This window comes from Spermophilus citellus, assembly GCF_964194105.1.
Source record: "Spermophilus citellus genome assembly, chromosome: 3".
Classification (NCBI taxonomy): Eukaryota; Metazoa; Chordata; class Mammalia; order Rodentia; family Sciuridae; genus Spermophilus; species Spermophilus citellus.
In genome coordinates, this window is record NC_138184.1 from 150119787 (window position 1) to 150133293 (window position 13507).

Here is a 13507-nt window from a genome sequence, read left to right on the forward strand (position 1 = left end):
TATATATACCAATGGTTCCTAAAAACTCTAAATTCTTTAAGGTCTAACTCCTGAAGTTCACTTGGTAACTAGGGACAATATGAAGATAGTTCTCATTTGAACAAAACCTGCACTCTCCTCACTTGGCTAAAACAAAAGATGTCCTTAAGCCAAAGTACAATTAGTTGTTATCTTTGTGCTTAACTTAAAATAAGGTTCCCCACTTTTCCTTTAATTTCAGAATCCCAATAAAGAAAGAAACATGCAGGGCTGGGGATGTGGCTCAAGCGGTAGCGCGCTCGCCTGGCATGCGTGCGGCCCGGGTTCGATCCTCAGCACCACATACAAAGATGTTGTGTCCACCGAAAACTAAAAAATAAATATTAAAAAATTCTCTCTCTTTAAAAAAAAAAGAAACATGCAGAAAGCATATGTATTTACTTCCTACTACAATTTTAACTAATTGAATGCTAGATGCTCAGCCTAAAAATCAGAATTTTTAGATTAAACCAAAGCACAGAAACTTACTATTTTGAGTACATTAGCAAGAAGAGAGAGTGTCTCATTTCATAATACAAAGTGCAAAGCTCCCCAGATTCAAGAACTGGTTTCATTAGATTCGCTTTGTAGGATTTTTTTCCATTCTTTGTCCATATCATTCATATCTCCCCCATACCCCCGAAGAGTAAAATGAGGATGGATGGTGCAGAAATTTTAACCTTTGTCCTTGAGCTACCTATAACATTCTGCTAAAGCTGACCAATAATGTTTTCAAATATAGACAGTGCTTGTCATGAACCTGTTCTCATTTATATGTTGAGAGAGAAAGAGTTATCTCAAAAACATGAAGAACAGAACAGTGGTTATCAGAACCAGGGAAAAGGCGAGGTGACAGAGAGAGGATGGTTAGTGGGTACACAGGCAGTTAGTTGAATAAGAGTAGTAATTTCTAATGTTCCAAACCTCAGTAGGATAACTGTGGCTGATAATTAATTGAATATTCCAAAATTACTAATAGAGAGAATTTTGAATGTTCCCAACACAAAGAAATGATAAACATCTGAGGTGGGTGATACATTGTACAGATGTACTGAAATGTCAAATTATATCTCATGAATAAGTACAACTATTATGTGTCAATTAAAAATTAAAAATATTTTTTAAAACTTGTGAATATTAAGAGTAAATACACTTCTACAAATTAAACACTCTCATGAAGAAAAACATGAAATAACCAAGAAGGTATTTAAAATGGAATGGGAATACGAAGTTATAGATCTGAAAATCCAGGGTTCATTTATAAAAGGGATATGTAAGTATTTGTTCTCCCCTTCTCAAAGCATTAAAATATTTGGTCTTCTACTCTTTAAAGTCTTAAAAACACAAAACCAAAGAAAACAGAGCAATTTTATTAGCTCCACTATAACCATTCGTGGGCACTACTCCCAATCCCAAACTGTTATGTGTGTGTGTCTGTCTCTCTCTCTCTCTCTCTCTTTTTTTTTTTTTTTTTTTTTTTGAGTACTGAGCATTTAACCCAGGGCCTCACACAAGCTAGGTGAGTGCTCTACCACTGAACTATGTCCCCAATCCTTCTCTATCACCATACTTCAAAAAGCAACTGCCATGATAGGCATTAGGATAAAATCTGCAAACAACTAAACCTGATTAATTTCTGGTCTTTGTAGTGTGGATCTCTTTTAAAAATTAATGGAGCTGATCTACTAGAACATTAACTCTGCAACATCAACAAAACTTAAAGTCCTTGGGCTTCAGGGGGAAAAAATCCAAATGTAAAGTTCAATTTTCCTCATTTAAGTGGAGCTCCTAAAGCATATGAACTAAGTTAAAAAAAAATCAACCATTAAAATAAAGAAATAAACACATCTCTTAGGAGTGCTCGACATACAGTAGCCATCCTCAAAATATATTTGTGAAATTAAAAACTAAAGTTTTTCCTTTTTTGCCAGTGAACCTATTTTCTGAGGCAAGCTGTACTCTTCTGTTTCCATAGTCTGTCTTCTGGTTTACTGCTGATGATTAGACCCTTGATTCTTTCAAATTTTCCAGGTGATTCTTAATGCCAGAAGCTGGATCCTGTTTAAAATGAACCACTCAAGTGAGTTTGAGTTGAGGGGTCAGAACACTGGCTTACTCTCAACAGGGAAGGGGAAACCTCTGGATTGTAACATACATTAATTAAAGAGCAGAAGTGGCTACTTCTACTCAATTCTCTTAATTACTACAATTCACTAACTAACGCTTAAAGGTCAAGATGAAATAACTTTTGCTGTGACAATGCAAACTGTCACTCAACCTACCAAATGCAGACACTGTTCTGAAATGCTCCAATCACTGTTAATGTTTAGAAAATAAGTAGGAACAAAGCAAGTTAAGGGTTATAAGCCAGAGAATCACTTACATAATTGTACTGTAATGGTGATAGGGGAAAAAGTATCAAATCAAAATACTAAAAAGATTACTGTGCTATCAATATAGGAGCCATTAGCTAAATGTGGCTACTCAAACATTTAAAATCCTGTTCTTCAGTTGCACTAGCCACATTTTAAAGTGCTCAATAGCCACATGTCACTAGTGGCTAACATGTTTGATAGGACAGAGAGAGAACATTTCCAAGAGCACAGAAAGTTCTATTGGATGGCACTGGTCTAGAGGTAGTGGGTATCTAGGGAAAAAAAAATGTAGTCTATGTTCTCCTGAATTAATAGGTCCTATCAGGCAATTTCCAATTTTACATGTATGCATCTACTCTAGGTATTAACTTTTAGTATATTTTTTCTGCAACTTGTTTTAAGAAAGGTCATTCAAAAGTGACAAGCTTGTTTATTTCAGATTACCAAAATAGAAATATTCAATTAACAAAATTTAAAAGTATCAACAGCACTTAAAACCACAACTAGGTTTTCACCAAACCAGAATCAATGAAAAATATTTAATTACTAGAAGTCAACGAGTATTAGGTACAATAAGACTGTTTCAAAAAAGATTAAACTACTTACTAGGGACTAGTTTTCCAAGTACTTTAGCAGTATCTATTTATATGCATAACAAATAACAACTGCTTTTATAATTGGTTTAAAAATGACCTTTCTACAGTTAGTCCAAATTAGTGACATTTTACTGTCGACATTTTTATATTGCTTTCCACCAACCTCACATTAAACATCTACAAATAATACAATGACCTCAAAACTTAAATAATCAAAAATTTTAATGAAAGGACTATTAATTCACAGTTAGAGCAAATCCTGATTAGAGCAAAAAGTAGGCATAAAAGTTAATGAAACAATTTGCAACTTCAAATTCTATTCCTTAAGTGCAACAATATCTAGTTTATAATAACACAGTATAATAAAACACAAAACACTGGCAACAAGATGCTGAAGTTTGAGCAATAACTTCCAGTTTAAAAAAAAAAAAAAAGCTAGACTTATTACACAGCAGAACTCAAACTTCAACAGACTCAACTATACATACTTCAATATAAACCTACTTTTCCTGAAGAACAGGTGAACATCATTTTAACTAGAGTTCTTTCTAAAGAATTCAAGTGTACTCAAACATGATGTCTAAATTACAGAAGACAATTAGGATTCTAACGAGAAAACTTTGTTTCATGGAAGAATTTTAAAAATGGTCTACTTAACAAATTTAACACATAAAACCCGACACTAAAATCTACAGATGTGAACAGGTCACACTGATTGCTATAGTTATGGCGGTTCATATTGTATTCTTGTTTGGTTTTAATTCCTTATGATCATTTGTTTACTTCAAAGATCATATCAAATCTAAGAGTTAGCAAAGAGAAGCACTAGTTGATCATTACTAAAAACTGTTTATACTGTAGTTAAACAGAAAAGACGTTGTAACTTACCTGCAACACTAGTGATTGTAACTGGAACTCCCTGCACTTGAACGCCTGCAGCACCCAGATTGGCAACGCTCACTGTCTGAAGGTTAGGCACTGATGCAAGCTGGGCAGTATTCAGAGTTATTGGGGCACCAGCAACAGCCACAGGAGCAATCTGAGCAAGAGTTGTGCCACCACTTGAAGACACTGGGGTGATGGTTAATTGTTGGGATAACCCAGCATTCTGAACTTGCAAATTTGAAAGACTCTGAATATTCTGAACCTGTACAGTTTGCCAACTGATTTGCCCTGAAGGTGTTAAAGTTGGAGCCCTGATAAGCACCTGAGTCGGATTTACTGCTTGAAGTTGAACATTCTGCAAAGGCTGCTGCTGGATGGTCTGAATTGTCTGCCCTGACTGAAGTTGAAATGACTGTGGTGGAATAGCCTGAATAATCTGTTGCTGAGGCTGTTGGATCTGGATCTGTTGTAAGATAGGCTGGCCTACAATTTGCACTTGCTGAAGAGAATTTGATTGATCCTGTGCATTCTGTATTCCATTAGGCTGAAGCTGACTGGAGCTCTGTGCTTCAGACTCAGTAGCAGCAGGTGTTTGAGATTCTTCAATGGTGCGTTCAGAACTACTGGCTGATGTGCTTGCATACTGGCCTGTATCTGCTGAGCTCACTAATGTGTCACTGCTTGTTAGAGATGTTGAAGCGGTGGTTGTGCAGGTGGTGGAGGAGGAGGGTGATTCCGGCATAGTACTGGCAGAAGCAGTGGTGGTTGTGGGTGTGGAAACTAACTGATTCCCATTAGAAGTCCCACTATCAGTAGTAGTAGCAGGCTGGCCAACTTGTCCAGTCCCTCCTCCAGTAGTCACGTTGTTTATCACTGGCAAAGCCAAAGTCACTCCTCCAATGTTAATTGGTAGGGTTGTTACAACTTGAGCCTGAGTACCAGGAAGGGTCTGTAATTGCAGTGGTATTGAAACACCAGGTCTAATTTGGACTGGAACTGTCTGATTTGCGAGGTTTTGAGCAAGAATATTCCCAGAAGATGTCCTATTAGCAGCTGTGAGTATAGCTTGATTATTACCTGCAGAAATTAGCTGAATCTGACCCTGCAAATCCTGTAGAGATGAACTACTAGTTGGATTGATTTGAATTTGCTGACCTTCCACTGTTTGAAGTTGTGGAATCACTTGGTACTGTACACTACCACTTGGATTTTGTACTTGTATGACTTGAAATTGACCAGGGGTGGAAGAATTACCTGATTTAGTTTTTGTAGGAGATGCACTCCCGTTATTACTGCTGGAAGAACTAGATGAACTAGAAGCTGGTTGAGAAACGTTATTTTCTTTTGAAGCAGGAGGAGTGGAGGCAACAAGTTGCCAAGCGTTTCCAGCAAGTTGCGTTGTTACCAGTTCTAGCTGTTGTGGTTGATTCTGAAGTTGCACCAATCCTTGACTTGGATCTATAATAATTTGTTGTTGTCCAGTTGCTTGATTTTCACCAGGAGTCCCTATTTTGCTGCAAGTAGCTGCCAGTAAAGCCAGAGGAGAGGGCTGAGAGTCCTAACCAAAATGGAATGGTAAAGGAGAGGGGGGGAAAAAGTGGGCGGATTTAGTGGAAGCCAGTAGTTGGGAGGGGGTCATTTATTTATTTTGACAGCTCTACATATCAGAACTTACTCAAGAAGTGGCAAAAATAAAAAAAGAAATATTAACAAACCCAGGTAAGAACTATATGGATAAGGAAACAGAACCTGTAATATAAAGTTTAAGTAAAAAAAAAAAAATTCTAACAAACTTTCCTAAAGTGTTATTCACCTAAGCTCAAAATGCCCTTTGGAAAATACACACCTTTTTCTTACAGTATAAGTTACTGATGTAATTTTAAACAACGTTATAGCCTCAAATATGTGAAATCTTCATGAATTTACAATTTAAGTTCCTCACTTTAAGATGCTTTGAGTGGACATTTTTATTTTGCTCTTTACTTTTGGGCATTTAAAGGGCATAACTCCCTTTCTCCCCTAATGTTCCGTGATGATTTTTTTTTTTTTTTCCGTATGTAGGCTTTTACCTGGGAGCCTGAGGTTTTGGTTTTTTTATTGTTATTCTCTGGCTCAGAGGTTTTCCCTCCTTCTGTAGCCATCGCCGCTGCCGCCGCCTCCTCCTCCTCCTCCTTCTTCTGATCTGCAACAAACCCCCCCATATACACATACACGACAACAGGTTATTAGGATTATTATTATTTGTCTTCCCCCTCTTCACTTCTCCCCCCTCCCCCGAACATTAATCTCCATAAACCAGCGATCCCTGCACACCGACAGGGGGTGGGGGAGAAGGAGGGAAGGGAGGAGGGGGATATCACAAAACGTGGTTTGAAACCCGACCCATCGGCTCCAGAGCAACACCCAGAAGGAGGTTGTTCTAGCTCAGACATTAAGACAAAACACAACCCTCCTTCCCTCCCCCTGATTCCCTCCCTCCCTCTCCTCCTCCCCTTAAAGCATCTCAGCGGCCCCGGGGGAGGGGGGAGAACCGAGCAGGGTCTGGGGAGGGAGGGAGAGGGAGGCGGTGAAGGAGACCGAGGGGGGTGGAGAATACGTACCGCTCATCCCGCATTAACAGGACAAACCCTCAGACGGAGACACTGGGATAGAGGTGGGTGGGGGTGGGGGCGAGGCGGGAGGAGAGGCCGGTCCCGCCCGCCCGCGGTGGCTCGGAGGAGGCTGTAGCTGGCACAGGCTCTGCCTCTTTTTCCGCGAATGGCCGCCGCTGGGCTGTGGCGTAGCAGCTCCTCTCTCCGCCCGAGCCCGGCTGACTCGCCCTTGATTGACAGCGGCGGCGCGCGGCGCGGGCGGTGGCGCGGGCCGGGGGCGGGGCCAGGGCGGTGCGAGCCAGGCCGACTCCCCACCCCCCTAGGCCTCTCTCCGCCGGAGCCGCCGACTCTCCACCCCTTCCCCCAGCGGATTGGCCGCCGACCTGCCGGGGGCCGGGGCGCTGGGGCCGCCTCCTCTCCACCCCCTTTCCCGGGGTTATTCTTTCAGTCGCTTTTCTTTTCCTCCCTTGGCTCCTCTCGCGCTCTTTCTCTCGATGTTCTAGCTCAGGCGCGCTGCCGGTAGGCCCTCCTTACAGCCAAACTTGTTGTCTCAGGATATCCCGCCCCCTACTCATTTCCCGGCGCCCTCCACTCAAAACCCTGTTCCAGCATCCCTCCGAATGGCCACTAAAGGAAAAAGTGGGGCTATCGCTCAAGGGAAGCGCGAGAGGCGAGCGTCGGGACGCGCAGACCCCCGGCGGCTCGGCGCGAGGGGTGAACTGCCCACTGCCCCCGCGCAGCGAGCATGGCTTTCCTGAGGCGCATCCGGACCCGGGCGCCCTTTTTCCCTGGCTCGGTCTCCATTGGCTGAGCTCCTGCTGACGCGCGCTGAGTGGTGGGAGAAAGGGGGCGGGCCACTGACGCAAAGGCTGTCGGCCCTTGTAGTCTCCAGCAGCCTCTCCCAGGCACCGCCTTCCTCCCGCCCCCCGACCAAGGCCGAGCTGCCAAGCGGAAAGCTGCCCGAGGGGGCGGCGGCGTCAGGGCGTGGCCGGGGCCGAGTGGGAGTTGAACTGAGCGAGGGGGAGGGGAAATGGGTGTTGTTTGCCTGGGCCTATCCGCCGCGCGGGGCTGCCCAAACCACCTCTGCCACCGCCTCCTCGGATAGAAGCCGCTCCCCGAGGGGCGAGCTCACACCCGGAGCGCTCGGCGATTGAGCGGGCGGCGGTGTGGGGAGGCGGGGTTTACTGTCCTCCGGGTTTGAATGAACCCGGCTTCTTGAAGTAGCGCCTTTGCTGAGCCTTTCTTTGCTCACCTTCCCCCTTCAGGCCCACCGCATGAGTCTGAGGCCTGTTTTCCCACAGAGAAGGATCTTCCATTTTTATTTTTTGTGTCCCTGGCTGGCCGCTGGTACAGAGCAATGACCTACCTTTCTAGGGTTGCATCCTGTGTTGCGGAAGAGTCCGCAAGGTTGGCGGACTTCTCTCTCACTCTTAAGGGTCTCACCAGATTGTGCAGGTGAAGAAAAGATCTGCTCCGTGTGGGTCAGCCCTGTTTATGTTTTAGCATAAGCTTCTGGTACAAAGCATTGTGTTATCAAATGCACTTGAGCATTTTCTTTCTTCCAGGTTTTCTCCAAAGTCCTGAAGTCAGGATGATGCCATGGAATATAACCAGTCCGTGATTAAGTGTACCAAAGGTGAAAGTGAATCCCTACTGTAAATACTGGCCTTGGGGACAGGACATGTTATACACCCAGGCTTAAAACTACCCACTACCTTTTTACCTGGGCTTCACCTAGGGCTTTTTTATTTATTTATTTATTTAAATTTTATTTTTTGTCTCTGCCTGAGGTCTGACATATTGCAAAGGTAAGGAGGTCCCAGGTGCTGCACTTGAGTGTCATTTCCTTTGCTTTTTAAGTAATTGTTACATGCACTGATGACAGATGACAAAGCGGTTCAGCAAGACAAAGCAATTCGAGTAAAGAATTGCATAGTATTGCTTACTCCATCTTATAAGATGAATTTAAGATCTTTAAATAACCTGCTTTCACACCCCCTGAAACGTGCAATATAGAAAGCTCGGAAGAACTAAGTAGATTTGCAGATACACTATCTTCAGTCCCCTATCCCAGTTCATAATGAATGAAGACTTTAAAAAAAAAATTGTTTGGTACTGCATATTGAACCCAGGGATGCTTAACTACTAAGCAACATCCTCAGCACGCACTCACACTCCTTCCCCTTTTTTTTTAAGACAGAGTCTAAGCTGCTTGTCTCACTAGACTGCTGAGGCTCTTCTCAAACTTGCAATCCTCCAGCCTCAGCCTCCTGAGTTGCTGAGATTACAGGCATAAGTAACCACATCAGGTGAATGAAGACATTTTGCAGTCTTATGAATTGGGGCTTATTTTTGTGCTTTTTCTTACCTTAGAAAACCTGCTTAGGAGAAGTAATGTTATTGACTCATTCACATGTATCTACAAAGTGTCTACAAGCTCTGCTCTTCATGGTGTCCAAGAACTAGTTTCTAGCTTTTATGGACTGAATGTGTAACAGGCGTTCACTTGATTCTTTGACTATATCTATATCCCTTGTGGCTTTGAAACTTAAATATTTTTTTTTCTTTTTCCTAATCTTCTTTTCCCTAAACTTCTCCTTCCTGGTCTTCTTTTCTCTGATCTCCTTCCTCATCTCTCCTCCCTAATTTAATTTTCTCTGAATCACCTCTATAAAAACCCCCTGTTCCTGCAGATTGGCAGAATCACAGCCTATGGGACAGGAATCTTCTGTTTCTCCTTTGCTGGCAAAGCAATAAATCTTTTTCCTTTTTCTCAAAACCGTGTCCTCATTATTGGATTGGCATCTGCGACAAAGACCAAGCTTTCGGCAACAATTTTTGTGTCCTCACTTTCCTCACCCCCCAAATTCATATGTTGAAGCTCTAGTTCCCTTTTTCCCAGTGTGGTGGTATTAGGAGGTAGAGTCTTTGGGAGATCATTAGGATTAGATGAGGTCATGAATGTGACCTCTTATGAATGGGATTAGTGATTTTAGAAGAGCTGGAAGAGAGCTTGCTTCCCTTTGCTCTGCTTCCCTCCATGTAAAGATACAACCAGCAATTGTCAGGCTGCAACCACCAAGTAGGCCCTCACCAGAACTTGATAGTGCAAGTACCACAGACTCCAGAACTCTGAGAGGTAAAATTGTTTTTCATAAACTCCCAGTGTGTGGGTTTTTGTTTTGTTTTGTTGTTTGTTTTTAATAGCAGTCTGAGCTGATTAAACACTGGCTGAGCCAGACTCTAGGATCAGTGACAAATTAATCAATTCTTAGGGGCTACCAACATTTTGTTATCCATAGAAAGTTTAGCTAAGATAGTTCCAAGAGCATAATGATTTCTACATCACCTTCCTAATTTAAGGTATATGCTACCTATACTATGATGAACTTAATGTCTTTCTTTAAAATAATTTGCTTCTATTTCTAACAATTTAAGAAGTTTATATCACTACTGTAGATGGAAAAACAGTTAATGCTATGGAGATAAAAGGCTCTTTCCAAGGCTCTTTCCTTTGACCAATCAGGCTCCTCTGAGTTTTCTTTCTAATTAACTACAATGTAGGCTCTATCTTGAGTCTAGTGGCTTTGCTCATTTAATACCCGGTTTTAACAAGAATTATGCTAGGTCCATTTGGCAAAAATCCCCTACCTTTGATATCTGACCACCCTTAATATCTGACCAAATTCCTTATCCCCCACTCTTGATATTACCCTAGCCTACCTTCAGTAATGATTCTGTCAGATCAATTTAGCCAGAATCTGCCGCAGTCTGACTGGGCACGAGCCACTCACAGCTTTGTAGATTCAAACAGCAATTCTTTATTCCCGAACTCACACCGGCCCTCCACAAACACATTCTGGGGAAATCCACGTTCTGCCGCAAAATTCACGTACTCCACCAGGCTTTGAATCCCAAATACTTTCTCAATCCCAGGAGAACTCAATGGGAACTCAAGGATGGGGCATGCCTGAGGCAGCAGGATACGCCCTATTCCTGGCAGGGTACACCTTAAACCTGGAACCGCCCTAAACCCAAGGAGGGGGATACTCCCTAAAACCTGATGCGCCCTAATCCAGTAGGATCCTCCCTAAACCCGGATCCACCCTGGTCCTTGAGCAGGGTCACCTTTCTCAAACATACATGCAAAGTCACAGCAAATGTCCAAGGCAAGTCCATTTCCACGAGTCCTTCCTCTAAGCAACATGGGGTACGCTGACAAGGAAATTTTGATGCATCATTCCTACTTGGCAATGGCTCTCAGCAAGAATCCCCCTGGATGTTTTCTCTTAGTAATTTTCTTTTCTTTTTATCTTTTTGGTACTGGGAATTACACACAGGGGTCCTTTGTCACCAAGCTACATCTGCAGTCCCTTTTATGTTTTGTTTTGAGACATGATCTCCCTAAGTTACTGAGGATCTCATTAAGTGGCCAAGGCTGGCCTCAAACTTATGATCCTCCTGCCTTACCCCGATGAATCACTAAGATTACAGGTGTATACAATTGCACTTGGCTTATCCTTAGTAATTTTCTATCCCTTGACCCAACCATGCTTTTGGCTACAGATCTCTATAGTTGAGCCTGGGGTCTCTTCTGTTAAGACCCCAGTGCAGTAGTCCCTATGCCTATTCCACAGTCCCTACACACCTTGACTAAAGTCTTCTTCACTGTCTTTAAAAAGTATCATGAACAATATCTTTTTTAATAGCATAAATATAAATTCCACAAAGTTCTCAGCCTTGAGCCCACCAGTATGATCTTTTCCCTGAGGAAGTGGTTAAAAAGTTTTCTTCCCACATTCGTACTGCCCCTTAGAACAATGGCTTTCAAGCTGTTTAAAATTATGACTGACTCCCCTCTCAGGAATAAGGATATTTTATATCATGACCCAGTGTATACAACACACACATACACACTGAAGAAATCAGCATTTTTATTCTAAATATTTAACAACATTAAGCATTGACCACTCAGATCAAATACTACCAGAACACTCAAGTACTATCCTAGGGGCTTTTTTTCTTTTCCAGCTCCAAAGGGTGACAAAACAATATTGGGGACAACAAGGGAACTTGAATGTTAATTTATTTGTTGGGGAGTAACAACTTTCAGAGTCATATCAATGTGTATCCATTGAATATCAAAGACTGAAGTAATCTTCCCATGCATGGTGCTCTCTACTTCCTCCTTCACCTTGCCTTTCAAAAATTCTAGCAGTATTGATGAATTTGAAAAACAGTGCCCTATAGGATTTCCCCCCTTCCACCAATCCTGCTTTGTAGGAATAGAAAAGTTCATATTTCTAATTACAATACAAAGACAAGTCTAGAATTTAGGCAGTTCTCCTGTGCATTGATTTACACACCTATATCAGCTCTCAGTCTACATTTGGAAAAATGCTGTTGGAATTGTTCACATGTTTCTTTCAGATATAGCTGGTTCCTACTTTCTAGTATCTGGCACTTCTCAATTAACTACTCATCCAATCAACAAGTCTTGAATGCCACTATTCCTTCTCCCCCAGTGTAAGCCCTAAACTCTTGGAGATTAAAATCCAGGACTTCTAATCCCCAGCAGTGCTAAGGATGTTTGGATGAATGGGATAGAAGCAGCTCTAGAGATTACTTAATTTAATATTTGGGGAGAATGAACTTAGGCCCACGCATGACAAATGGGAGAAAGCAATCTTTTATAAGTATTTCCTTTGAGGAGCTACTTGAAATAACTGTTGAGCAAAAGGTTTGAAAAGGCCGCAAATCAGAGGAAGTTCAGTTTAACATCCACTTTGTCCCAAAGTACATTGACTGGGAGTATTAACCAATCAGGAATCAGATACCAGCTCAGTGAACATATTTCATTTATAAGCACGTGGCTTCCTTAGTACATTTAGGAGACCATGCATAGTTGGTACTGAAATAGAGTAGTATATAAAGTTACATTAAAAATGATTTTTAAAAACTTATTGTTTTCAGGAAGCAGATAAAGTTTAATTATAAGGTAATTGAGAACTGAATGTAGAATATTTACATCAAAATAGGGATAGGTTACTATGTATGTGTAAACCTTTTAACAGTTAAAAATAATGTCTATACCTGGTATTATCAAAGGTAACTGACACTGTCAACTAGCAAAACAGATACACACTTCTTCAACAAGCTGATGGCATTGCTATTCCTCCACATACTTAGCTCTTTCATGGCATGTTAAGGTACAACTTCAGAATATATTTGGGCCCAGTTATATTTATCCTTAATTCATATTAGAACACAATAACTATTAGTAGTTATTAGAGGCTTAACATAAATAGCATCTATTTGATACTTTGTATCTATTTTATATACAAAAACGAATAATATGGCCATAAAACAAGAGATTCCGGCAATGTAAAAGTTGAAACAGATAAATTAGTTGTCTTCAGATTGTATAAAGTTGGTGATTAAACTATAGAACACAATTGTAACTTTCCATAGCATACCAATTCTATATGCTCAATTGAGAACGTTTTAAATTTTTATTATTTTTATACTGTAAATTGAATGCAGGGGCCCTTTACCAACAAACTACAACCCCAATATTTTGTTTCTAAATTTTGAGACAGGGTCTCACTAAATTGCCCAGGCTGCTCTTGCACTTACTTACTGTGATTACAGGTGAGCACCACTATGCCTGGCTAATATGTTTTTGTATTAAAAAAGGAATCTTCTATTCCATTTTTGCTTAAGGAATGTAAGCAGTGGAATAAACTATTTGGATTTATAGTCTGGCATGCTGCTTATTAGAAGTACTTTGGGCAAGTGACTTTAGCCCCTCTAAGCCTCATTCCTTCATATATAAAATGGTGACAGTGATAACATTATCATCTCATGGGGTTGTTTCAAGAATTGAGTGAGACTGAAAGTTCTTAGGATATTCTTTGGTAAATACTCATTAAATGTTAGCTATTGATGGTGAGGGGGCATACCTCAATGGTAGAGTACATACTTAGCATGCATGAGGCCCCGGGTTCCATCCCCAGTACTCAAAAAATTTAACAAATGAATA

General features: G+C 41.4%; 1 protein-coding gene across 3 annotated transcripts in view; it reads right to left on the reverse strand.

The window, feature by feature from the left end:
* Positions 1–7159, reverse strand: part of SP4 (Sp4 transcription factor) — a 62580-nt gene extending 55421 nt beyond the window's left edge. The window contains exons 1-3 of one of the 3 annotated variants that reach the window (XM_081284033.1): positions 6475–7159; positions 5944–6051; positions 3878–5432 (exon numbers count right to left, since the gene is read on the reverse strand). In XM_081284033.1, the coding sequence (XP_081140159.1) occupies positions 3878–5432; positions 5944–6015 (1627 nt within the window). In that variant the 5' untranslated portion in view covers positions 6016–6051; positions 6475–7159. Of the gene's footprint in view, positions 1–3877; positions 5433–5943; positions 6077–6474 lie in introns of those variants that run through there. The other 2 variants (XM_081284032.1, XM_081284031.1) reach the window with 2 other exon arrangements.
* Between the last annotated feature and the right edge of the window lie 6348 nt (positions 7160–13507).